Source organism: Macaca mulatta, chromosome 1 (assembly GCF_049350105.2).
Source record: "Macaca mulatta isolate MMU2019108-1 chromosome 1, T2T-MMU8v2.0, whole genome shotgun sequence".
NCBI lineage: Eukaryota > Metazoa > Chordata > Mammalia > Primates > Cercopithecidae > Macaca > Macaca mulatta.
In genome coordinates this window covers 25,229,764-25,257,175 of record NC_133406.1, presented here as the reverse complement: position 1 = coordinate 25,257,175, position 27,412 = coordinate 25,229,764, and the positions used below count along the sequence as shown (strand labels likewise).

At 46.7% G+C, this 27,412-nt stretch overlaps 1 protein-coding gene across 9 annotated transcripts in view; it reads right to left on the bottom strand.

The window, feature by feature from the left end:
* Window positions 1-7,813: 7,813 nt before the first annotated feature.
* The window catches only part of RCSD1 (RCSD domain containing 1), a 76,113-nt gene continuing 56,514 nt past the window's right edge, over window positions 7,814-27,412 (bottom strand). For 4 of the 9 annotated variants that reach the window (XM_077999310.1, XM_077999320.1, XM_077999316.1 and 1 more), the window contains 5 exons: window positions 23,523-23,594; window positions 19,329-19,532; window positions 15,759-16,502; window positions 9,936-10,117; window positions 7,814-9,381 (listed from right to left, as the gene is read on the bottom strand). In XM_077999310.1, coding sequence (XP_077855436.1) covers window positions 9,953-10,117; window positions 15,759-16,502; window positions 19,329-19,532; window positions 23,523-23,594 — 1,185 coding nt within the window. In that variant the 3' untranslated portion in view covers window positions 7,814-9,381; window positions 9,936-9,952. Of the gene's footprint in view, window positions 9,382-9,935; window positions 10,118-15,758; window positions 16,503-19,328; window positions 19,533-21,926; window positions 22,104-22,178; window positions 23,595-27,412 lie in introns of all 9 variants that reach the window. The other 5 variants (XM_077999330.1, XM_077999351.1, XM_015125288.3 and 2 more) reach the window with 2 other exon arrangements.

Genomic DNA, 27,412 nt, shown 5'->3' with positions numbered 1-27,412 from the left:
CTAGCTCGTCTTGCCTGCTTTCGGACTGCTCTCACCGCTTCCCCCCGCCCCACGACTCCCGCCCGCCACCCTGCACTCCGGCTCCTTGCAGTTTGTGGCCAAGTTGCAGAGGTCCCTTATTTCTAAAACACTCTTGCATTCTTAGGCTACTTTCAGTTTAGCGTAAAAGGAACCCATTGCTCTGTAGCTTGGGCAGACCGTTCTTCTAGGTCCTGGTGGTGCTTTTGCCCTCTCACCTGCTAACCGAGAGCTTCCCACGTGCACCCGCTTCTCTGCTCTTTTCTCTCTCTCCCTCCCTTCCTTTTAATGTCAGTGAGCTTTTGGGACGACACTTAGCCATAGGAGGTCAGGACCAGGGTTCATGCCCGTAGGGAGCGTAACAGGGGAAATGCAGCGAAGACACCTCAGAACAGACAGCGAGCACTGAAAAACCTTTCTTTAGCCCACTCTGGCGCTGTAGAGAGCAAAGCCCTGTCGCTGGCTGGTACAGGGCCCAGGTCTAAGGTGGGCAGCCCTGGCTACGCCTTCTATTTGTTTGGAAGTGCGTAAAACTATTGACACCCTCTGCTTGTCTGAGACCACTTTTCTTCCTCCCACTGACCTAAGGTGTGAGAACTGGATATTGCTTTTTTTCTTTTCTTTCTTTCTTTCTTTTTTTTTTTTTTTTTTTTTGAGACGGAGTTTCGCTCTTGTTGCCTAGGCTGGAGTGCAATGGTGCGATCTCAGCTCACCGCAACCTCTGTCTCCCAAGTTCAAGGGATTCTCCCCGCTCAGCCTCCCGAGTAGCTGGAATTACAGGCATGGGCTACCACGCCTGGCTAATTTTGTATTTTTAGTAGAGACAGAGTTTCTCCATGTTGGTCAGGCTGGTCGCGAACTCCCGACCTCACGTGGTCGGCCTTTCTCGGCCTCCCAAAGTGTTGGGTTGAGCCACCGCGCCCGACTGGATATTGCTTTTAACACAGTTTGGTAGGTTGAGGGTGGTCAAGGGTGGGGAAGGTTGGGGAGAGAGTTTTCATTAGGGCAAGTCCTGAGCAGCTAAAGTGTCACCCTCTTTCCCTTTGAGAGTGTGCGTGCCTTCGCTGGGGCTCTCTCTGCCTTGCCTGAGCTCATCCCACTCCTGGGAGCTCTGACTCATTCCTGCCACTCACCATATGCGTGGTACATGACAGAGCTGGACACTTCTTTTATCTTTGCTGAGTATACACTCTCAAGTGTTTTTTGTTTGTTTGTTTTTGTTCGTTGTTGTTTTAATTTCCCAAGCCTGGGGAGAGGGATAAAAAATGAAAATAAGTTCGCAAGTCTGCTTTTCCATTCCTTTAAGTTGTTTGTAATGGCTTCATAGTATCCCATCAAGTTAATGGCACATCCTTTTCTTAATTATTCTTCCACTGTATGATAAGTAAGTGGTGTCAAACATTTCATTGAAATTTTGTGTATATAATTTTTTTTTTTTTTTTTTGAGACAGGGTCTCACTCTGTCACTCAGACTGTAGTGCAGTGGTGCGATCATGGCTCACTGCAGCCTCAACCTCCTGGGCTCAAGTGATCCTCCCACCTCAGTCTCCCAGGTAGCTGGGACAGGCATGTGCCACCTACACCTGGCTAGTTCACCGACACCTGGCTAATATTTTTGTATTTTTCTGTAGAGATGGAGTTTCACTATGTTGCCCAGGCTGGTCTCCAACTCCTGGGCTCAAGTGATCTGTCCACCTCCGCCTCCCAAAGTGCTGGGATTACAGGCATGAGCCACTGCACCCGGCCCCTTTATATGTACTTTGGATTATATTTCCCTAGAACACAATCCCAGAGTTGGTCTGGTCACAGGGATAAACACTGGTCCTTGGCCACTTTTATAATTCTTGATGCAATTATGTGCTAAGGAGCGTGGCTTGGCTGGTTAACAAGTAAGATGGAAATGTGGAAGAAGAGGACCAGTGGCTCTTGGAGAACTTTAAAGCCCATGATTTCATCTTTTAATTTCATTTAAGGGTTTTGATGGCATCAAAGCTTTTGAGAATGGTGATAATGTTAAAAGTATTATTGACAACAACAATTTTGACTTGGGGTCAGAGGTGTAAAAGGGAGTAAAAGAAATTAGAAAACTAGTAAATCCATTAGGAGATGATTAGAATAACTCCAGGATGACATTATTGAAACTGTGAATGGGCATTTAAATCACTTGTAATGAGGATTCAGTGACTATTTAATAACTAAGATTTGCTGGCCACTGAATTCTTACCCAATTTAGGCTTAAGTGGTGCAGACTTGGCTCTGTCTAGCAAGGTCAGTCCTTAGAAATGAGAATACAATTAATTACATGGGTTCACTACTCCAAGGAACCTTCTCGCTAACTTGGCACACAGGACTGGCCTCATGCTCATATGCTGAGCCTTGTTTGCTGCTTGTGTACGAGAAGGCCATGGCAGTTGTCTTGGTAGGCTTGTGTCACCCACAGCAAGCCTTCCTCCAATTTAAACAGAAACTTGGATCTGACTGAAAATTCGTGTCTTTTTCCAGATTCTAGTCCAATATCCAGCAAAAGCTTCAGCTACGTGTTACTAAATACATTTCTATTTGGTTTCCCTCAATGATCCTTTTTACGAGGTTTAGATCATGTGTCCCTCTGAATTTTGCAGTCCCTTCATTGAACCACTATTAATGAATTCTTGGAACTCCCTCAGCCTCTTCATTTTTCATTCAAAAGGTTTTGCTTGTTTTTAAGTTTTGAGAGTACATGAGGTCGGAGGGATAATATGAATCTTAGATCTAGATTGTGAAAGAACTGCTCTCCACTAGGACACCTTCACTTCTACCAGGGAATCTTATTACCTGTTTATCTTATTACCCTCTGTTTTATACAGAGCTAGTTCTGGTCAGATGTTTCTGGTTAACACAAAAATGTATCGTTTTCATGATCAAACTTGTGATTCTTTATGAAGACATGCTCATGACAGCATGTTACAAAAAAGAAAGAGAAAATTAGATATAGTAAAATCCCAATTTTGCACCAACCAAGAATTAAAACAAACGTATATAATGCACTGAAAAAAAAAAAGAAGAAAATCCATAAAATAGTAACATTAGTTATCCCTGGAGAGTGGACTTAAAAATACTTTTTTATTTGCTTCTTAAAATTTTTTCTTTCCCCCCACCAATTTTCTAAAAGAAAGATGCATTGCTTTTACAATGAGAAAAAAATAAGGATAATTAACATTTTTAAGCCACAAAGAAAACAGGGGTCTTAAAACTGCATTTCTTTTTTTGTGGTAGAATGAATAGAGACACAGAATTAGAAGCAATGTAAAGCAGGCCCTGTTGTGCTTCTCCATCCCTTCTGCTTCCAGAGGTGGTCAATGAGCCTGTTTGTATCACTCCTGAGAGGCCAGGTGTAGCTGTGATGGGGATGTGCCTGGCACCGTCTAGTACGCGTGGCTTCCTTAGATAGTCAAACAGCAGTGACTAGTGTTGGAGGTCCTATTGTTTGAAGAGGCTATTGTTTTCTTGGAGAGGAATGAGTATCTGTGTCTTGGTAATATCCATCCTTTGAGTACCAATCACATAATTATTCTAGAATTTTGTTTCTGCATGCTGGTTAAAGTGCAATTCAGTCTACTCATTCTTTAAAACAGAAGAAACTGGTAAGTGTGGTAACTGACTTAAGGGTTTACCCAAGTTAGAGTAACTTTCTCTAATTTCTTTCTTTTCTTTTTCTTTTTTTTTTATTTAGAGACAGTCTCACTCTGTCACCCAGGCTGGAGTACAATGGCACCATCTCGGCTCACTGCAACTTCCACCTCCCAGGTTCAAGCGATTCTCCTGCCTCGGTCCCTGGAGTAGCTGGGATTACAGATGTGTGGCACCATGCCCAGCTAATTTTTGTATTTTCAGTAGAGACAGGGTTTTACCATGTTGGCCAGGCTGGTCTCGAACTCCTGACCTCAGGTGATCCACCCGCCTCCGCCTCCCAAAGTGCTGGGATTACAGGTGTGAGCCACCACGCCCGGCCACTTTCTCAAATTTCTATGTAAAATTACATCATGAAGGACTAGAGTCATTACTTACAGGAGTACTCAGGGGGAATCCTAGCCTTCTTTTTTTTTTTTTTTTTTTTTTTTTTTTTTTTTGAGACCGAGTCTTACTCTGTCATGCAGGCTGGAGTACAGTGGCATCATCTCAGCTCACTGCTGCCTCCAACTCCTGGGTTCAAGCGTTTCTCCTGCCTCAGAGTTCCCAGTAGCTGGGATTACAGGCACACCAACAGACTCGGCTAATTTTTGTATTTGTAATAAAGACGGGACTTCACCATGCTGGTTGATCTTGAACTCCCAGCCTCAAGTGATCCACCCACTTTGGCCTCCCAAAGTGCTAGGATTACAGGCATAAGCCACCGCGCCTGCCCAGAATCCTAGCCTTTTCTGACCTCTTCCTTCATAGTGTCTTCCTGGCTGCTCCAGCTCCCATGGAGAAGCCCCACAGCTTTTCAGGATTAGGAGGATGTGTAAGACGTCTCTTAGTTCCTGTTTTGGATGTGGGTGGTTTTACTCTTTTGGCTTCCTTTACCCTCTGAGGCATGTAATACATTCATCATGTCTTCCTCCTCTGAGGAGTCTCAAAGAACCAGTTTCCTGCCCCATTTGACCACAGTGAGACTTCGCTGGAATTCCCACAGCTCTCCTGGGATTTGAGGGCAAAACTGGAATAATGGTCTCTTGTCAGCATCCATAGCCACTGTGATCAGGACATCCAGCACAGGGCTCGTGGAGAGCCTGGGTTACCCCAACAAAACTGGGAAGGCAGAAAAGTGTGTCTCCTGACCCTAGAATTTTGTGCACTTTGCTCCTCTTTTGTGACCCCCTCTGGGAAGGGTCTCAAGAAACTTCTCACACCTAGGTATAAATGACAAAGGAGGCTTCAAATAATGATCTCTCTCAGAAGTATTTGCATATTGAAGGAAGCTAATGAGGACATTTCAGGTGTTTGCTATCAGTTAAGAGAGGTGTTAAGCAGGGATGATTGTTGAAAAAAATCCCATCTCAGCTCTTAAATCAATTCAGTCATTCATTATTTAACAAATATTTATTGAGTACTTACCATATCTGAGGCACTGTGTACAATGAAGAATAATACAAACACATTGTACTCCCCTAGAGCTACAGGTTAGCTCTGGGCACAGTAATACATTATTATATAAAAAATGAGACTGATTTTCTTGGGTGGCTTATGAAACCTAATCCCATTTTATGTGAGCATTTGGATTTTGTTCAGTGCTTTTGACATCTTCATAAACCACCTGATCATGCATTATATAGAGACATTCTTTTTATCCTTTTCTTCACCTGGTCCATCGAGCAAAAACTTGACTGGAATTAGTTGGGGTCAAATAAAATTTAATTTTGAAGCAAACAATGGAATTGGGTGTTTCGGGTTTTGTCCCGTGGGAAACAGCTGTTGTTTTTTGCCTGCCTTCATAGCTTCTTTTGGTAACGGCACTCTGATTTCACTTTGGGGAATCTTCTTGCTTGCCTTTGCAGGCCTTGTAGAGACAGTGCAGGATTGACTCACCTAGCTCCTAGCTCCAGGAAAGGGCACGCAGTCTCTGCATCTCCTTGGTTGTAACGATTGATTCAGGGCATAGGGCCTATGGAAAGCCTCTACAGGATTTTTTCCCCACAGTAATGGGGAAAGAGTAAGCCCTTTCACTGGGTTTGCGGACTGGGAAGAACCTGCTTAAGAATATGACCAGCTGGACGTGGTGGCTTATGCCTGTAATCCCACTTTGGGAGGCCGAGGCGGGAGGATCATTTGAGGCCAGGAGTTTGAGATCAGCCTGGCCAACATGGTGAAACCTGGTCTCTACTAAAAAATACAAAAATTAGCTGGGCGTGGTGGTGCATGCTTGTAATCCGAGCTATTAGGTTGGTGCAAAAGTAATTGCAGTACTTGGGAAGCTGAGGCACGAGAATTGCTTGAATCCAGGAGGCAGAGGTTGCAATGAGCTGTGATTGTGCCACTGCACTCCAGCCTGAGTGACAGAGTGAGACTCTGTCTCATGTCAAAAAAAAGAAAAGAAAAAGAGAGAGAGAGCGCGCGCTCGCGTGAGCGAGCCTTGGCTGCAGCTATTAAGGAAAATTCATTAAATAATTTAAAAAAAAAAAAAGAATACGGCCAACAAGAGGGAAAGCAGAGACCAATGCCATGAGAGATTCCTGGCATCACTTGGGTGACTGTACTTAGGTTTGTTTTTTTCAGATCTATGAAACTGAAAAAGGGGGAGAGATTCATTGATCTGTATAGTTCTGTTTTTCATCAACTAGTTTGAGTTGGGTTTCTGTCACCAGCAGCTAGGTGAACTTATTCATTCGGCTGTACTAAACACATACCTAATCAAGAAAACCTAATCAGAAGATGATGGACTGGTCGCCTTTTCACGCATTTATTTCTTTGACATATATTTATTGAACATGTAGTTAACTGGTCATAGGACAAAACCTGCATGAAAAACTGGGCATTGTTCAGGGTGACATCAGTGAGGAGCATGGAGTTCTGAGGCCCCTGAAGCTTACCTAGTTCCACATGCAGCTGAAACAGAATCCCAACCCCCTTTTAAATAGTGGCAGATCCCTTCAAAGCATCCAGGATTTTTTTCTTGCTGCCTCTCTGGAATAAGGAAGGACACAGTTTGAAATTCAAGCTAGACTATAAAGATAGTGGAAGAATGACTCTGACTCTTTCTTTAGCTCTGTTGATGTAGAAGGATCAGTGTTTTCTTTCAAACCCATTAAGAAAGCCTGAAAGAAACAAAGTCTTCCTGGCCTGTTAATAACTTTGTGCTACTTAAAACACAGATGAATTTCTTTAATCCCAAATTTAGAAGTTGCAGTTTCAACCATGCAAATAAAACACCTGATCATGGTTGCTTCGAGAAAGGAGAGTTTTAAGCAGTGGGGCTGCAGCACTAAGAAAACTCAGTCCCTGCACTTCGCGAGTTCCCTGCCAAGAGCCCCCTTCATTGATGAACAAGCCCTAGGAATGGGGCCTCTGTTTTTTTCACAAGGTAGACCAAATAATGTGACTAACAGGAGACCTGGGGGATAGAAAGGTATTTTGATGCCCACAAGCATGGTCCCGCAATGTCACATTCTTGTCATTTTTACTGCCCCTTTCTTGTCTGCTACTATGTTTAGACCCTCCAGAAGAAAAATGCAGTTTCTGGCCGGGCGCAGTGGCTCAAGCCTGTAATCCCAGCACTTTGGGAGGCCGAGACGGGCGGATCACGAGGTCAGGAGATCGAGACCATCCTGGCTAACACGGTGAAAACCCGTCTCTACTAAAAAATACAAAAATCTAGCCGGGCGAGGTGGCGGGCGCCTGTAGTCCCAGCTACTCGGGAGGCTGAGGCAGGAGAATGGCGTGAACCTGGGAGGCGGAGCTTGCAGTGAGCTGAGATCTGGCCACTGCACTCCAGCCTGGGCGACAGAGCGAGACTCCGTCTCAAAAAAAAAAAAAAAGAAAGAAAGAAAAATGCAGTTTCATTTTTCATATCTAAATCTCATACTTTCTATTCCATGCCTTCCTCAAGTAAAGTGGCCCTTTTCATCACACACTCATAATCATGCACACATTCACAAAGTACTTGCCCAGATAGTGCATGTGTATAAACAACCCAAAGACATATATAAATAAAACCAAGTATTGTTTAGGGGTAGACTTCTCTCTCAATAAATGGATGGTAGCTAGATTGATAGCAAGCTAGCGAGCTAGCTAGACAAGTTTATAGATCTCAAAATAATTGACACACACATTTCCCAAATTCTGCTAATATCCAAAGTTTATCATAACTATGACAATATCAGTCTCAACCAGGTTACAAGTTTGTTACAAATTACAAACTACTTAAAAATAGTTTTGAAAAAAAAAAAATCCCAAATATTAACACTAAACACTACCCTGGAGTTAGAAAAACTGTAAATGGGATGAGGAAACTGAGGTACCAGTGGTGACATAAGGCCTTTTTGTCTGAGAGACTGTTTTCTGAAGTCAGCGTAGGATGTAGTCTAACAGCCCTCCAGAAGAATAATTCTTCCAGCTACCAAATCAGCACATTGAGACATTAAAATACTCAGATCAGAATAAGGACCAACACTAAGTTTAAATGTGTATTTGGATTAACATTTTTCAGCAGGAGTGCATGAAGATGGGAGAGGATATAAGTCAAAGACTGGGTAGTCAGGCGCCCTGTCCCTTGCAGAACCTCCTACACTCACCAAACAGAATATTAAAGCAAGAGCTACCCAATAAGAAGAGACTAAAGACCCCAACTCACTCCTCCTGTGTTGGCCAGAAGAACCTGGGCTGTGAGTCAAGAAAAGCTTCCCAGGGAAACTAAGAAAAATGTTTTAATTATGTAGCTTGCACATCATGGTACTCAGGGCACCTCCCAGGAAACATCTAATCCACACTCAAGGATTCTGGAAATGCAAATTCATCCTCACAGGATCAATTGGGCAGCTGCCATTATTCAGGTATCACTGCTTTGCTTTCAGGAGGAGATGCAATGCGGGACATGAAACCTCCTGCCATTCTGCCTCTCCATGGGAGTTCTCCACATTCTCAAGGGCAGGAGAAGGGAGTGAGCCAAGGCAGCAACCTCCCATGGTGGTCACCAACTGGAAAAGCACAGGGCAGGAAAAGCTACTGCGAATGGAGCAGACACTTTTTTTTTTTTTTAAATGTTTTAATCATTATCTCTTCCAGTCCAATGTTTTAAAGACTGGTTGGCCAGTTCAAATTTGGACCAAGTTGAAAAGTTGTCTCTAGGGTTTTGATACAATTTAGGGTCTTCTGTAACTTACAGGATTTCTATTTTATGTTTATGGCCACCTAAAATTAGTTTTTAACTGATATTTGAGAACCGTAAACACTTTAGAACAATAAAAAGGAACTTTACCCAAGCAAATCTGATAAGCTAAATCAGAGCTCAGGTCGGAGGTCAGAGGTTGGAGGTCGGCTGCAGGGATGGGTGAGTGTGGATAGCGTCCAGGGCTCCACAGGCTGACCAGTGCCCCTGGGACTCATCGCCACACGGCATTGTTTTCAGTAAGTTCCATCAAATGACATAAACTCAAACTGATAAAAGTCTGCTGCCCTCAGATCCAGTCTCTATCTGCCAGGGAACATTTGGTGTGGAGGCCAGGAAATAATCCACCCTGTGTCTTCAGGCTGACTCCAGACTCTCAGCATATTCTGCCTCTGCAATGCCTTCGTCTGCTGCTGCTACGACTGTTGCTGCTACTTGCAAAGAGATGTGTCCAGCAACTTCATCACTGGGGCACAATGAGCTGTTCTTCACATTTTAGTGTCCTGGACAGGAGTGTCATCCTGTGAACAGGGGAGGAAAGAATTAATTAGGAAAATGGTGAGGAAATCCTGACACTCAGTATCTCTCCTCAGGGATGCTGGATCAGGCAATAGTAACAGTAGGAGTAGTAAGAATGATAGTCATAAGAATGCTATGTGCCTGACTTAGTTTTATTTTTTAATGCATTGACTTATTTAATCCTCACGAAAGCAATATGAGGTAGCTACTTCTATTAACTCTGTCATAGGTGAGGCAATGAAAGCACAGAGAGGTTATATCCCCTAGGTCACACAGCTAGTAAGTGGTGAAGTCAGGATTTTAACCTAGAGATCAGAGCTTGAGTCGTCTAGTACCAAGTGACCCCGCCCACCCCTTGATGCCTGAGTTCCCTCTATCTTGGCCTCTTACCTATTCACTCATTCCCATTCAATGTGCTCTCCTGAAACTCTGCTCAAGATTCTTTGGCAGCATATAAATGGAAAAAGGACAGAAAGAGTTGAAAATAAAAGACTAACACTTGAGTAAAAGGACAGTAAAGTAGCTTTTTATTCAACAGTCATTCAGAAGGTATTACTTCGAGATCCTTCTGTGCTAGGAGCTGTACCAGGACTCCAGCCTCGTCTCCATCAGTTCTTTAGCCGAGAAATGGAAACATTTGGGAATGTAACCACAGTACAAGGTGGGGTGTGATGTGGACCATCCTAATGGATTATACTGAGCAGGGGGGCATTTGTCCTCAGAGCAATCAGAAAAGGCCTGTGGAGGGAAAGATAGAGGTGTGGTGAGAGGACTTCCAGGTACCAGTGAGGGCTGGGTTTAAGTGGACTGCTGGCAATTTCAGCTGGCAGTGCAGGCATTTGGGCAAAGAGGCTGAGGGAGTGGATGAGGGGATGCCTTGCCTATTGTGGAATGGTGGAGGGTGCAGGCTGGCTGGAGCCCCAGCCACGCTGTTAAGGGGCGTGGAGAGAGCGAAGGTTAGGCAGGTGGCAAAGCCCAGCCTGTGGAGGAGCATGAACTCCATTTTTCAGTGGGCAGTATCAAAGGGTTTGGGGTAGGAGAGCAGACAACCTATGGTATTTATAGGAAGAAGAATATGGCAATGATGTGTAGGGTGAGTCTGGAGACCAGGAATTCTGTTAGGAATGAGTTGTGATTGTAGAGATAGAAAAGAAAGGCTAGCACTGGTATCATCATAGAGATGGGGTTGTGCCATGTTGCCCAGGCTGGTCTCCAGCTCCTGGGCTCCAGCGATCCTCATGCCTCGCCTTCCTAAAATACTGGGATCACAGGTGTGAGGGACTGTGCCCTGCCACAATTCCATTACTGATTGAGCTCCCACAAAGCACTGGTCATGTTTGGGGCTGGGGAGGGTCAAGGAGGAGGAGGGGGAAAGGGGAGAAGAAGAAGGAGAGGCAGAGGGATCTCTGGGGAGGACAGTTAATGTGTCTGAGGGATGATGGAGGTGGGAATGCAGGGAGTGCGTCCCCAGGAGAACTGAGAAGAAATAAGGGCCAAGAACTGAGTCTGTTGACCTGCCAGTTAACCAGGAGGGAGAAGAAAGAAAGAACAAAGTAAACACTGCAAAGTTACAAAGGTAGGGGATTCTCAAGAGAAGGATGTATTTCATCAGCTCAGGGAGAAAAGAATTTCAAATCAAATGTTGAGAAACCAAGGGGAATGACTTGGAAAGCAATTCAATCAGGCAATTAAGAAGTCAGCACTTATCGTTAATACAACAAAGTCTCAGATTTGATGTCCAAACATTTCGAATGTCTTTGTTTGGGTAAGTTAGTCTCTGGCATAGCTGAGTGCCCTACACAATACTGGATACATAATGAGTGTTTGAGAAACATTTATTTATTTATTTTTAAAACATTTATAAATTTATTTTTAGATGGAGTCTCTGTCGCCCAGGCTGGAGTGGCTCGATCTCAGCTCACTGCAACCTCCACTTCCTGGGTTCAAGCGATTCTCCTGCCTCAGCCTCCTGAGTAGCTGGGACTGCAGGCTCGCACCACCACCCCTGGCTAGTTTTCGTATTTTTAGTAGAGCCACGGTTTCACCATGTTGGCCAGGCTGATCTCGAACTCCTGACCTCAAGTGATCTGCCCGCCTCAGCCTCCCAGAGTGCTGGGATTACAGGCGTGAGCCACCGTGCCCAGATAACACTTGCTAAATTTATTTGAAGTATTAGAGTTGTATCTGATTCTGGGCCCTCTTTCCAGGGTGACTTTTCCTTATAAACAGAATCCTAAGTGCAGTGACTTGATATGTCCAGCCTGCCTGTGATCGAAATCCCCACAATGGCTCCTTCTTTCAGAATGACATGTTAAAACACTTGTGAGGGGCAACCTAACAGTAAGGGAACCCTTTATAGTGCTTTCACACATCTGATGCCTTCGGCGTACTTATGGAACTTTCCTGTTTTCTCTCGAAGAACAAATTGCTCCTGCCTTTGTGCTTCACATAGCACCCTTCGAGGGCAGAATCCCATTTATTCCACTGCCTTGTCGTTATTTGTTTATGCCTCTGTCTTTTTCACTTTTGACTCCCGGTATCTCACATACTGGTAGGGATAACGGGTGCTTATTAAATGCTGATTGCATGAATGCAACCATAATTAGTTTGTCTGATCAATCTATTTCTACCACCAAGGAACAAGATGGGAATTAGGTTGGGGGTTAGAAAACTGCTTAGAGGTGTGTGCTGCCTCTGGGGGATCCAGGAAAGACCTGGGACAGGCATGGGTGCCTCAGGAAGCCTATAATTCAAGGAGTCAACCTTGTAATTGTTTTCACTGATGATTCCTTTTGTACTAGTGACTCAGGCATTTTGATTCTGACCTTGACCTGGTTTAAGAGGAACAGGGAGGACTGGAGAACCAGTGCCCTCTTCCAGATTAAACAAATTATGCACACGTGCACAGGTACTTTGTAAGCAGTTTATTCTGATGATGGGGCAGGTGCCTAATATATCAACATTGATAGAGCTCTGTGACTATGGACAACTCCTGTCCTCTCTCAGAGCCTTGGTTTCTTTCTCTCTCTAGACTAGTCTGGGCGTGGTGGCTCACGCCTGTAATCCCATCACTTTGGGAGGCTGAGGTGGGCAGATCGCTTGAGGTCAGGAATTCAAGACCAGCCTGGCCAATATGGTGAAATCCTTATCTCTACTAAAAATACAAAAATTAGCCTGACATGGTGGTGCGGGCTTGTAATCCCAGCTACTTGGGAGGCTGACGCAGGAGAATCACTTGAACGCAGGAGGCAGAGTCTGCAGTGAGCTGAGATTGTGCCACTGCACTCCAGCCTGGGTGACAGAGCAAGACTCCATGTCAAAAAAAAAAGAAAGAAACTAGGCAATTGGGTTAAGTGGCATCTCAGAGATGACAAAAGGAAAAGCATTCCTTTCATTCCATTCAGAGGTGGAAGTGGAGCTACTCTTTCTCAACCTGAGCTGCCTGTTTGGGAGGAGTGCGCTCCTGAGGGTGCTGGGCATTCTCTTCCTCTGCCCAGGGCTCTGTCGGGAATATGGAAGTGGCAAGGCTTGAGGGATTACCAGTGAGCCTGCCCCAGAGTTCCTGGAGTTCCTGCAGGAAGACTTCTTCTATCTGAGACCTCCCTGAAGCAGCCCTCTTCCCTACTAGCTTTTCAACCAACGCGACTTTTCAACCCTTCAGGATTGGAAGGTGCTGTCAGTGAAATGGGGAGGTCTCCTGGCAAGGCACGTGTCTCCTAACCTGAAAATAAGATGTGGCAACCCCTGGCAGGTGACTACTTGGACCCAGTGACTTCATCCTCAAAAAGGACTAACAGTTTGGGGCATGTATTTGCCTTCTGTAGAGCTGGTGGAATCTCTCAGTTCCAGAAGATTCTAAATCTAAAGACTGCTTACGTAGAATGGAAAGTGTTAAAGAAATCTGGAGCACCTCTGCCTGACAACTTAACCCAGGGGTCTCAGTCATACTTTATGAGTCTTTGGGACTCAGACATTTTTCTCCCTGATCTAGCATGAGTGAGAATAATGTGAGGGTCCTAGGAGATCCCCTAAACACATCAATTCCTCTTATATGTGTACTTCTATCATTAGAGAGTATTTCTTTTGGGTCAATTTCTGTCTTCCTTCAAAATTCATTCACTCAGTCAACAAAGATTTTTTAAAGAACCTACTATGTTCCAGGTTCTGTAGCAGGTGCTGGAGATGCAGGGAGGAAAAGGAGTAGAGAAAGACAATTAAAAAATACACAGGAGAATTTCAAATAGTGATGTGTTCTGTGATGACGAAGTAGAATCGTGGGAGAGAGTAACTGATGGGGTGGAGGGAGGTCCGCTTAGACTGAGTGACACAGACAGGCCTCGGTGAGAAGGGACCATCTGAGCTGAGCTCTGAGCCATGGGTAAGAAGTGGCCCTGTAAGGATCAGAAAAAATGTCCCACACAGAGGGGACAGCAAGGATAGAGCTCTGAAGTGGGAATGAGCTTGCTGTATTTGAAGAACAAAAAGACCTCAGCATGGCTGGAGCACAGTGAGGGGGAGAGTCAGGGAGAGGTAGGTACATCCAATCCAAACCCCTAGTACCGGTGAATGTGACCTTATTTGGAAAGAGGTTCTTGGCAGATGTAACTAAGAATCTCAAGACAAGATCCTTCTGGATTTAGGGTGGACCCTACATCTAATGACTGACATCTTTATAAGAGGGAGGAGGGGGACTTTGAGACACACAGTAACAGTGAAAGGCCATGTGATGGAGATGGAGGCAGAGACTGGAGTGGTGCATCTATACGCCAAGAGATGCCATGAATTGCAGCAGCCACCAGGAGCCGGAGGAGGCAAGGGAGAATTCCAAGGGTTGCAGGCAGCCACCAGAACTTAGGGGAGAGGAACAAATTCTCCCCCAAAACTGCTAAAGGAAACCAACCCAGCCAACAACTTAATTTTGGAGGCCTGAACTGTAGAACTGTAAGAAAGTATATTTCTATTGTTTTACGCCACCAAGTTTGTGGTAATTTTTTTTATGGCAGCCCTAATACAAGAGGAGAATAATTTTAGCAAAGAGCAGTTGATCTAAAAAACAAACCAAACCTGCTGGTTGCTGTCCAGAGAACGGATTATATAGGCAGGGGAAAAAAAAAAAAGTGGAAGCAGGAAGCCAGAAAAGAGGCTACTGTAGCAGGAAGCTGATAGTGGTGTGAGTAAATGAATGCATGCATGAATGAATGCACTAACAAAAGTGAAGGGGGAAACAATTGTGGGTGACTGACTTGATGAGATTGTTAGGGACTCTGCAGGGCTGGTTCTGCTCTTATTTATTTATTTATTTATTTTGAGACAGAGTTTCGCTCTTGTTGCCCAGGCTGGAGTGCAATGGCGCAATCTCGGCTCACCGCAACCTCTCTGCCTCCCAGGTTCAAGCGATTCTCCTGCCTCAGCCTCCCTGGTAGCTGAGATGACAGGCATGTGCCACCACGCCTGGCTAATTTTGTATTTTTAGTAGAGATGGGGGTTTCTCCGTGTTGGACAGGCTGGTCTCGAACTCCCGACCTCAGGTGATCTGCCCACCTTGGCTTCCCAAAGTGCTGGGATTACAGGCATGAGCCACCGCGCCCGGCCTGGTTCTGCTCTTAAAGCATAGATAGGTGGGCTCAAGATGGGCTTCCTGGGAGTTGGTGGGGAGCAGACGGGTGTAGGGGAAAGGGCCAGTTAGCGCAGGCCTAAGCAGAAGGGCACGGGCTGAGTCACTCCGTCCTCCTCATGTGCAGCAGATGCCCAATTCCTGAGAGAGAGAGTGAACGTCCCAACGTCACATACAGCCTCTTTCTCTGAGGGCCAACTCAAATGCTACCTTGGCCCTGAAGCATCCCCAACTTTTTGTCCCATCCACACACAAATTGTTTCTGCCACCCTTGCACTTTGGGCTTCCCTAGGAATGCCCCCTGTCCACTGCCCGATTCCACCTTGTTTATGCACGTGAAAGAGCTGCTGGTCTCATGTGCTAAACTGAGATGATTTTTAGAAAGGAGCTCCTCTTTCTTTTTCATCTCTGGATCCCCTGCAGCAGCCCGCCCAGGCTCCTGCACTCAGCAGGCTTCCATAGAAGCCTCAGTTACTGAGCCTTGCCGAGGCTCGGTCATTCCACACACACCCAGAAGCTTGCCAGAACTCCCAAGTCAGCGAGAAGCTGGCAAGAGCACAAGACACACTTCCCCTTTGTGTCCTTTTGTCCCCTCAGCCTCAGCGACAGCCTTTCTCCAACCAGTTGGCACGAGGCAGGAGCCTGGCACCTTTGTTTCTGCAGATTGAGCTGATTTATGAAGGGATGTACGGAACAGGGCATGTGACAGACGCACTCCCTGGTCCTGGCACTGACTTCTGCGTGTGAACGAGCCAGACCACCTACCTCTGGCCTGGGGACCGCTCGCTCGCTCTGGACCTCACTGCTGGTCTCCAGCTGGTCAGGGGCGGTCTGGGGGCTGCAACCTGGCTCGAGCACTGCCCCTTCCTGTTGTTTTTCCTTGCCTTTCTCCTGCTTGGGGACATCACCGCCCTTCACTCCTCCAGGGGGACTATGGGGGGTCTCCTTCCCTGCAGCTCCCTCCACCGGCTTCTTTGTTTCTTGGCTCTCATGTTCAGGTCCCGCCTCTTCATTTTGCACCGTCTCCTCCTTCACCTCTGCAGCCTTTTCCATCTCTGCTTCCTCTCCAGCTGGCTTTTCCTCCCTGGGGCTCCCACACCTATTTTCTGCCTCTGGGCCAGAGGTCTGGGGTGCTTTCGGGGCCTCCTCCTGGGCCGGGTGCTGGCCGTCCACGTCCTCTGAACTCCGCCTGGCCTTTTCGCCGTTCTTGGCTTCCTCTGTGGCCCTGTCCTCCTCCTGCTTCTCTGTCCTGCTGGGTGACCTCCTCAGAGGAGGCTTTTCAGCGGGCCCCAGGGTTCTCACTCCCTCTCCTGCTGCCCCCTCACTGGACGAAGGGGATCCTGGGGCCTTGCTCTTGGATGGGAACACCTCATCCCCATCCTCTTCCTTAGCACCATTCTCCTGAGATGACTCCGCCGCCCTGAAATCTCCAAGTTCCCCACAGTCTGACTGCGACCTTCGGAATCGCCTGGAGGGAGGGCGCCTTTTGATTGAGCCCCTCGTCCGCACCTGGAAGAAAGTGTTAAGGAAAATTATCCAAAATCCATTAAAAAAAACGCCAAGAGGAGGGCTGTATGAGCTTTCAATGTCAGTCTGGTGCACTGCTTCACAAGTCCATGCAAGGACCATTTAATTTTCCAGGAGAACGAATCATTGTTTGCTATTTATTATAGGTTAGAGTCGTGTGGGATTGTGAAATCACATGGTGACCTTATATTTTGTGAAGATGAAAATGCTTTCCATTAAGTAAAAAACAAAAACAAAAACTCATGATGTTATTACACTGTAAAACACTAACCAGTTTGGTGTCTAATTTAGCAATTTTATTCTGACACTTAAAAAAAATTGCTGCCAGGCATGGTGGCTCACACATGTAATCCAGCACTTTGGGAGGCTGAGGCAGGAGGATCACTTGAGCTCAGGAGTTCAAGATCAGCCTGGGCAACATAGCAAGACTCCATCTCTACTAAAAGTAAGAAAAATTTGCTGGGTGTGCTGATGCACGCCTGTGGTCCTAGCTACTTGGGAGGCTGAGGTGGGAATATAGCTTGAGCCTGGGAGATGGAGGCTGCAGTGAGCTGTCATCATGCCACGGCACTTCAGCCTGGGCAACACAGCAAGACTCTGCATTAAAAAAAAAAAAAAAAAGAAATTGTCTAATTGTCTATAAATAACCAGTTCTTCAAATGCCGTTTCAGTAAGTTTTACCATCTTACAAGTTTCCTCATAAATTGACATGTTGAATAAAATCTTTCTCTATTTTGCGTAAGAGTCAGATTTTTATCTTGTGAAGATGCAAAAATGCTTTCTATCCAGTAAAAAAGATAACTTATGATTTTACTGCACTGTAAAATTTTGAAAAATTTGAAAATTGAACTTTTGAAAATTATACTTTGACAAAGATGAATCGCACCGAGAAGAGTGTTAGAGACCTGCTGACGGTCAGGTCCTGGTGCAGGGACCTCAGGAGTGCTGAGCTGGACACCTGGTGACTAGCTTCCTCTCTTGCCTGACTGTGCCCTTCCCATCCCCCATGAAGCTGGCTGATACTGGGAAACCTGAGCAGCCAGATTCCTTTGCTTCTGGAACTCAGGTCCACCACGGTCAGAAGCTGTTCCCCAGGAGCACCAGCAGAGCTGCCTGAAGGTGGTATCTCTGGGGAGCATGTGAATCTCAGAATCGGGCCTCTTCTCAGCTCATCAGACTTAGTCAAAGGTGCAATGGAAATGTTCACATCAGATACCCTATCTACTAGAGTGATGCATCCTTTAAAAATTAGTATGTAAGTGGGCTGGGCGTGGTGGTGCATGCCTGTAATCCTAGTACTTTGGGAGGCATAGGCCAGCGGACCACTTGAGCCCAGAAGCTGCAGGAGCTGGTTGAAGACATGGCAAAACCCTGTCTCTACAAAAAAAAACAAAACAAGGCGTGGTGGTGCGTGCCTGTAGTCCCAGCTACTAGGAGGCTTGCTTGAGCCCAGGAGGTGGGGCTTGCTATGAGCCAACATCTCACCACTGCACTCCAGCCTGAGTGACAGAGGAAGACCCTGCCTCAACAAAACAAAACAAAACAAAACAAAATAATTAGTTTGTAAAATAAATTTTTGTAAATGTTATTTTCCCACTGATTTACATTTTGGTATTTGTCAATCCTAGTTCCCCATCTATGAGGTTTGGAATGAATACTTGGTTTATCAGGGCCTCCCAAGCCCTTTCCTGAGACCATGATGGGGTCAGCTCTGGAAGGTATCAAGGCCCCAGCCCTTAGGACCAGCAGGGTTCCAAAATCACTTCCCCTTGCTGCTGTCAGAAGGCCGAAGCCTCCAGGCATTATGACCAGGTAGCAGCTCCTCCCTCCCTGTCTTACCCTGTGAGAAGGTGGCTCTCTGGGAAGGTTCCTCTCTGCCTTCAGGGGTCTCCATCACCCTGGCTGGGGAACTTCTACTCTGCCCCTAGCCCACAGGCTCAAGCCTGCCCGAACCCCTCCTTACCACTAGTTTATTTCCTTGAGCCCTCCCTGTTTTTACACATTTGACTTTTTTTTTTTTTTTTTTTTTTTTTTTTTGCTAGCTGGACTTCCTAGAATGGCCTAGAAGATCTCATTTCTCCATCATTAATTTTAAAGCTGCACCCATTTAGCATTCCCTGGCACCAGACCCCCAGAAGTCTTGGCTCCTGCTTGGCCCTGGCCCACATTTGTTGGCTACCTGCTTGGCCCGTACCTCTGATCCTTACTTCCTCCCAGCAGGGCCAGGGATGTGATGAAAGCTCACACAGAGGACCAGGGTTGCATCTGTAGAAATGCACCCTGCCGTGTCATTTTTGCAAAGGGAACAGTTTGGATGTTCTTTAACTGGGCCAAGCTGCAGGAAGAATGATTTGAATCCACACTGGGACACTTAGGACTATTCACACCAGGCCAGACAGGATGTTTTGGAGTTCTAGGGATGCTGCCCAGCATTCTGTGCGAATCACTGATCAGGCCTTTAGCTTTTGTGTTCAGCTTTTGACATTAATGAACCATACAGCTGGGATCAGTCGTGAATTTCCATACCTCTCTCTGCAAAGGAGAGAGCACACCATCCCCCAAGCTTGTCTTGGGGCCGAATGGCATAGTTATAGGGAGAGAAGATGAGCCAGTCAGTCAAGGAAGGTTATCCTAGTTCAGGAATCACTTGCAAAGGAGGGGAGAAATTTCACTTGGGTTAAAACGCAGCTCTGAGAATAACTCCGAACATTTCCTCCTTTCCTCAGGACAAAAGGGTAGAGAAAATTCAGGGGTGCCAGAGTCCACATTTCCACAGACACACTGCCATAATCTGGAGCTAGAATTTACCTTGTTGTAACAGGGCAGATGACTGCCTTCAGGGGGCTGGTCGAAGCTGACAGGCACTTCCTCTGCCTCGCTGGGCCGAGATCGCACACCAGGGCTACTGGGGGTAGAAGGTGGGCTATGAAACGGCGACACCATGGCCTTGAGTCCAGGACTCTTGGGTGAGGCCCCAGGCAGCAGAGCAGCTGGGTCAAAGGTTAAATTGGCCTGTCAAGGAAAGATGAAAAACTTCAAATAGGACTGGGGAGAAGATGAGAGCCTCTACTTTAGCTTGTTGCTTACCTGGCCTCAGGCCTGGTTGAGACTAGGTAACACCCGGCTTTTCATGCTAATTCCCAATCCATTATCCACTGTCCCATCACCGCCTGCTCTTGGAAAGCATCACCTACTCTGTCCTCCTTCCGCTACCTGGCTTGCCACAGGCTGCATTCCAAAATGCTCAGCCAGCACTGATGAGGATCCAACAAAAATGTCCCAGAACAAGCCCAACTTATCAACAAAGTGGTGAAGCAGCAGCTGCCAGGAGCACCTGTGGTGCCAGGATCTCACAGGAAGTCAGGCTCTGTGATCGCCTTTCTCATCAGAGTCAATAGTACTCACTCCCACTGGATGCCTACTATTGCCGGGCACAGGTAGCCGTGTCCTCCACAGCAACCCCACACGTTCAGCTGTGTTCTCATTGCACAATCAAGAAAGTGGCTAAGGGATCTGCCCTGAGATTCACACCGGGTCTGATTCTCCCTCAGCCTCCAGGTGTCAGGTTCCTTCTTAACAGATGGCAGAGCGGTGAACACAGTAGGCCGCTGAGCTCCTCTAGGAAGAAGGCAGCAGGACACACCCTAGTATGAGCCACCACTTGGGGTATCAAGGTACAGGTATGACCCGATCAAAATGAAAGGTGGCCAAATGGGAGAGTCACCCAGAGGTAACGAAAGCCTCAGGGAGTCTTGAGTTTGGTTGGGGAGGAGGCAGATGGTCCCAGATGCCCGAAGGTGTCCACGGGGGGAACGTGCGTGAGTGTCCAATCCTCTTTAAGGCCATCTAGGGGCGCTTCTCCTGCCCTCGGCATTCCTGAATCACCGCAGAGCTGCATCCCGCAGACCCTGTGGCAGTGCCGAACCAGGAGACAGAGCCACTTTGAGACTTCACAGAGAAGGGACGGAGTGTGAGGGGCAGACGGTGCAATGGGAAGTTCATGGGTTTTCCACACCGACAGATCTCACTTTAAATACTGGATCTTTCAGTAGCAGTGTGACCTTCAGGCCTTCAACAAGCCCAACAGCCTTTCTGAATCTCAGATTCTTTGTCTGTCCAAACCTCTTGTCCTGACTTCCAAAGTCTTTTCTGTCTGGTCCCTGGGTACTCTTTCCTGCCCCACACTCACACCCTCTCCCTCCCGGCTCCCCTTGGCCACCTTCCCACCTCCCACCAGCCAGACTCTGCTGTCCTGGAAACCTCCTATGTATATTTTAGGACTTGTAGACTTGAAAGCATTGCACACGTTTAGAAGGGTGTTAGCGTTTTCATTGTGATCTTAAGAAAGAAGGTATCATACAGACAAGACTGAGTCATGGTAACAGTTCAAGATATAAAATACGAAAGTTAAATAGCATACTAGCCCAAACTATGTCAAAAAGCAGCATATGAAGCTGGGTGCAGTGGTGTGTGCCTGTAATTCTTACTACACAGGAGGCTGAGGTGGGAGGATTGCTTGAGCCCTGGAGTCTGAGAGTTTGAGTCCATCCAGGGCAACAAAGCCAAGCAAGACCCTGTCTCAAAAAAAAAAAAAAAAAAAAAAGGCAGTATATGGGGAGTACCAGGGAAGGATTTGCAGCATAGTTGCTGTGCAGGTTGATGTGCTAGCATGATTGAGAGGGCTTCATGGCAGAGGGGGTTCACTGGACCTTAAAGGAAATGCCCTTCTCTAAATTTCAAGCAGAGAAATTCCCTCTGTAAGACTGCTTGCAAATAAAATGAATGTTGACAGTCAGCAGAAAAGCTGAGTTGTGAATTTTGGACTATCCTAAAAAAGAAAATCCCTAGTTCACAATTCATTCAGTAGAATAGTTAGAAGAAAATCTAGCTGGTGATGCATTTCTTAGCTCTTTCTCCCACATATTCCCAAGAAAGTAAGGTTCCTGTGAGATTTGGCTAAGCTGTCGTTCTATTGCTGACAATCTCAATGAGATTGAACAGCTAGACATCCAAACCACATTCTCAAGTTGTTGTGTTTCCCCAAAAGACTCACTAATGCCTGGAAAAAGGAATGGGTCCAAAACTACAGGGTACACAACATTTGGTAACTGGTTTCTGGCACTTGAATGAGGACTAGGGTGGGCTGCTGGGAGCCAGAGGTAGGAGTCTGGGGCTGCATCCCTTAGCTGGATGCTAGGAGGGGTGCTGGAGTTCTGGGATCCCTTCTGAGAGATCCCTGTTACATATTTAGGGGCCCTGCAGTCTCCCAGAGTGACAGGTAGCACCACCCTATTCCTGCAGCCGGGTGGAGGGCTTCTCAGCTTGAATTAAATTTCAGGTAGACACTGCAGAGCCCTCCCCACCTTCCACAGGGTAGGCTCATGGCCAGAAACCAGAGATGCTTGCCTTAACCCCCAATCAGGCTGGGATCCAAATCTCTAGGCTCTTCCATGGCTGGGAACTACAGAGGCTGTGGCTATTCGTCTTGACACCTTTGATGCCTTCAGAATGAAGTTGGTGAGCCAGTGCTCTTAGGTGAGCCTGGATGGGAGGCTACAGCACACAAGAGCCTTGTTCCTTCTCCTGGGTGGTTGGAAAGAGGGTGGGGTGAAAACAGGAGCCTCTCCTACAGCCCCCGCCTGGACATAACATACCTACCTCTCCTCTGCACTTTAGCTTCTGCCATTCCTCCACGGGGAACATCTTCCTCCCTCCTTTTCAGCCACCCATCCCTTAAGGACGGGCTCAGGACATAGGTGTTTCATAAGACATTCATTAATTACTCTGGGCCACTCCATTCTCTTCTTGCTCTGAAATTCTAGAATGGTGGGTCTCACCTGGGGTCGGAGATGGGAGACGATTTTGCCCCCAGGGGACATTTGACAATGTCTAGAGACATTTTTCATTGTCACAACTTGTTGGAGAGTGCTACTGGCATCAGTGGGTAGGACCAGGGATGCTGCTAAACATCTTGCAGTGCACAGGACAGCCCCTGCAACAACACTATCCAGCTCGAGTAATACCAAGGCTGAGAAACCCTGGTCTCGAGCAGCAGGAGCTGGGCAGTGACCCACCGTGGAGATCTCTGGCATTAGCTCCTTTTATTATATCACCTGTGAAAGCTCTCTCTCCACAAGACTGTGAGCTCAGGGCCAGTGTCTTCCGCTTAATTACAGTCCCAGGGAGCCAACCAGCCCTGGGCATGGTGGGCGAGGGCTCTGGGCACACAGGATTACTGGTGGAGGGGTTGGACAGCATGCTTCCCAAACAACAAATCTGTCCATACTGGTACAGTGTGCAGCAGCTGAACACCAGCCCTATGCAGGGCTGAAATGGTGTGTGGCTGCATTCAGGCCTTGGGAGAGAGGGCTTGGCTATTTTGGAAATGTTTCTTGCAACTATGGTGTCCTTTCCCATAAGACTCTTTTTTTTTTTCTTTTCTTTTCTTTTTTGGAGACAAGAGCTTGCTCTGTCACTCAGGCTGGAGTGTAGTGAAGCGACCTCCGTTCAATGTAGCCTCAACCTCCTGGGCCCAAGCAATCCTCCCACCTTGGCCCTCAGAGTAGCTGGGACTACAGATGCACATCACCATGCCTGGTTAATTTTAAAATATTTTGTAGAGATGGTGTCCCACTATGTTGTCCAGGCTGGTCTTGAACTCCTGGGCTCAAGTGATCCTCCAGCCTCAGTCTCCCAAAGAGCTGGGATTATAGGCGTGAGCCCAGTCGCATAAAGACTCTTGAGGCATCCCATTATCCATCAACCCCCACTAAATGTCAAATACATGAGTTTATGCTTGATGTGGTCCTTATGTTAATTCTTTTCCCTCAGGCAGGGCTGTGAGATCCTCATGGTTTACTACAATTTGATTACTGGCTGATTATTGGGGTCAATTATCCAGGTGACACATGGGCTACCCGATGAGCCTCAAAGTCATGCAAATTTTGGATAAGAAGTGGAATTAGATAAAAGGTAGCAATGGACAATGAATTTTGCACTTACCTGAAGCTTCTCAATTAGAGGCGAGCTCTTGACCTTGAACTTAGGAGGGTGGCTCGCATTGGGTGGTGATTTCTATGGGGCAAATCAACCAAAACAACCAGATAAGTAAGGTGAGGAAAGTGGGGTTCTGGTTGGAACCCGGAAGCCACAGGCAGAAGGAGAAGAGAAGCTGGTGTTGCCACTTTCTCATTAGTTCAGTAGCCCACATACCTCATCAGGGCCTGGGTGACGTGGACTTTCCCCCTCCCTCCCTCCCTCATCCCACCACAGCAAGATCTTCCAATCAGATCAGAGAAGTCAGCACCGACGTCCTCAATACAGAAGGTCTCTCCCAGGAAGAGTGACTTCATTGTCGTTTTGAGGGAAAACTATGTCTGAGCAAGATCTTCACCTCATGACCTTCAACACTGTGAATCAACAATTTGGGGAATTTCAAAGATAAAGGGCAAAAATGACCATCCTGTTTGTCACACACACAACAAGAAACCAGACCAGGATGACAGAGGTCAGACTGGAATTCCTCCCTGGACCCAGTGATATTTTGGAAAATCCCATTGATGGCATGATTTATAAATTACGATTTTCCAAAATGTTGAATATTCTTTTTTTTCTTCTTTTTTTCTTTTTATGAGACGGAGTCCTGCTTGTTGCCCAAGCTGGCATGCAGTGGCGCAATCTTGGCTCACTGCAACCTCCACCTCCTGGGTTCAAGCAATTCTCCTGTCTCTGCCTCCCAAGTAGCTGGAATTGCAGGCATGCACCACCATGCCCGGCTAGTTTTTGTATTTTTAGTAGAGACAGGGTTTCACCATGTTGGCCAGGCTGCTCTTGAACTCCTGACCTCAGGTGATCCACCCATCTCGGCATCCCAAAGTGCTGGGATTATAGGCGTGAACCACCGCGCCCAGCCTTAATATTTTTTTTAATCAAGTAACCATTTACTACGTTCCAGACATTGTGTGGGTCATAGAAAGATGAGCATGATTCAGTCTCGGCCGCAGGAGCAGTCCGTGGCTAATACATGTGCTACATAATCACACATATTCTCTGTTAGTTGTAGATATTTTTGTGACGAATGTATGCCAGGAATCTTGTCTGCCTTTGGGGTCTATATCACGTAAAAATATTACCTCTGTTTTGCATAAAATCCCCACAAATATGTGGGAATGGTGACAGTGATAGGATGATGATGAAGAAAAGGAAGAGGATGACTTCCATGTGGTGGGACAGAGGCCAAGGCAAAGAAAGGATCTCCCGATAGTTTGGAGACCAGTGTGTATGATCTGCTCCTTGACCCAATGTACTAATTTACCTGAACCATAAGAAGAGGAACCACACTGATCTCTTAGAAAGATTCTGAGATATTTATGATGTGAGATGATTGTATTTTAGGGATGGAAGGAGGGAGGCTCACTCAACTGAACTGCTCGTGATCTTTTTACAGCCCAACACCAAGGGAGAGCATGGGCTGTACTCACAAGATCCCCACTCCTTCTAATTCTAATTTTGGCAGGAGCCAGACGATACCCCTGGCTTCAGCCTCCTCTACCAAGATGCAGCTGGGCAGGAATAAATGATTCTAAGGACTCCTGCTGCCTCTGCCTCCATGTGTCTTCAATGTCGGGTATGTTCCTATAGCAGTCTTTCAAGGAGCTTTTTATCTATAAAAAGTATAAAGAGCTTCCAGCTACAGTGGAAGTGTCCTTAGTTTCTGTGCTTTACAGGGAAATTTCAGATGGGCTGGGGTTTTCAGAGAAACTTTTAGAGACTGTAGCAACAATTTTGCTGATAAAGCTCACTTCACGTAATACTGAGTTCTTCTCTTCCCCAGCTGACCACTGTCTTCTGAAATCTGTGGAAATTCAGTGGACTCTGCCCCTTAACCACAGTATAGTACTGGGGACCCAGCTGATGCTCCATAAAACCCTATTGATTTGAATTGCAAAGCAGAAAGAATCCTAAAGAGCCTCTAGTGCAGTTCCTAGAAATGACAGCAGGTGGCATCATTTCCTTTACAGTTTAACAAGGGGCTTCAGGCAAGTGGCTGAGACTAACAATTGGTGGAGAAAAACCAGCTTTCCATCCCTATATATGTATATATATAGATGTATCTACATGACATTCTTACCACGTCTAGAAACTACGGACTAATTTTCAGATGGGAATGCTTTTCGAACTTTTCTGAGTAGAGGAGGTAGGATCTGTGACTGCATTAAACACCCTTTGGCTGGTTCTTCTAGAGAGGGGTAACCCCCATCAGGAGGGGTCCTGCAGTCAGCAGGTGCTGTCAGGGGGCTGACCCCGCTGTCTCAGACCTGAGCAAGCATAGCGGGGCAGGGATGAAATTTCTGGCACTGTGCATTGGGAACCGAGGGGTAGCCTGACTGGGGCCCTCCCTGCAGGCCCCCAAGGTTTCCAGCATTAGGACCTCTGCAGGCTGAACTACAGGAGTTTGGAAGGAGAAATTGTGGACAGCAGCCTCCAATTAGCCCTGTAAGACAAAGCTGGCTGCTCATTTTATTTCTATGTGAATTTGGAGGCCACAAAAAGTCATTGATCCCTGGAGGTAGTGTCCTTTCAATGTGCGAGAAGCTTGTCATTCCAGGCAGGACTTTCTAAAATCCACCCTTGGACTTATCCAGCCCTTGGCCATTATAAGCCATTTAACTTCTGGGTGACGTGCCCCATGGGGTGAAACCTGCGAATGCATTTCCACAGAGCTGCCAGGATGGAGTTATTTAACCCAATCACTAGCCTAACTCCCTGTGCTTTTACTCCAGGGGATAAAACTTCCCTAGCCAGCCTCCCTGATCTAGCTGGTTAGTGTTTTTGTCCTCATTTCACAAACAAGAAAAGAGATTCGGTATGGTGCGGTGACTTCTCCTGGGCCAAGCCTGGGCTATCAGGGGGCAGCCTCATATTAAGCTCTGAGTGGCCATAGCCTCAGCCCATTGCACAGCAACAGAGACACCGAGCCCAGAGGATGAGGGTTACAAGGAGAAGCTGACCCTCTGGAAAGAGAAGTTGTTGGTATGTGTTTGGTTACAGCATTGGCTGATGACCCCATAAAGCCACAGAATCATATTGTTGGCACTTGAAGAGACCCAAGGAAAACCTCAGTATTTTTGAACTGTGCTCCTTGGGGTTCTCGTCCCAGAATAAGACCCTTGTTGAGTGGGGAGAGAGTATTCTGAGAGCATTTGGGGCTCCAGGCCTCCCCTCCCCCATCTCACTTGGCCTGGGCCAGCGATGAGTTTCTGCTTTGTCTCGTGGGTTTCTGCTTATAAGCCTTAGGTTGACAAAAAGGCTTGAAAACCATTGATCGGCCGGGCGCGGTGGCTCAAGCCTGTAATCCCAGCACTTTGGGAGGCCGAGACGGGCGGATCACGAGGTCAGGAGATCGAGACCATCCTGGCTAACACGGTGAAACCCCATCTCTACTAAAAAATATAAAAAAACTAGCCGGGCGAGGTGGCGGGCGCCTGTAGTCCCAGCTACTCGGGAGACTGAGGCAGGAGAATGGCGTGAACCCGGGAGGCGGAGCTTGCAGTGAGCTGAGATCCGGCCACTGCACTCCAGCCTGGGCGACAGAGCGAGACTCCGTCTCAAAAAAAAAAAAAAAAAAAAAAAAAAAAAAAAGAAAACCATTGATCTACTTCAGCTGTTTCACTTTATAGATGAGAAAATTATAGGCATTAAGATGCTTGCCCAAGTTCACATAGGGGTACCTAATGGCTATTGTCAGGATGCTGGTTCCCCAAAAAGAAGGAGAGAATAAAGAGGTTGTTGAAAGAGGTTGGGATTCGGGGATGAAATTGTCTTTGGCTTGCTTGCTTTATTTTGGGGTTGGCCTCCCAGGTCAGATGACAGAACATGCAAATCCATTTCTG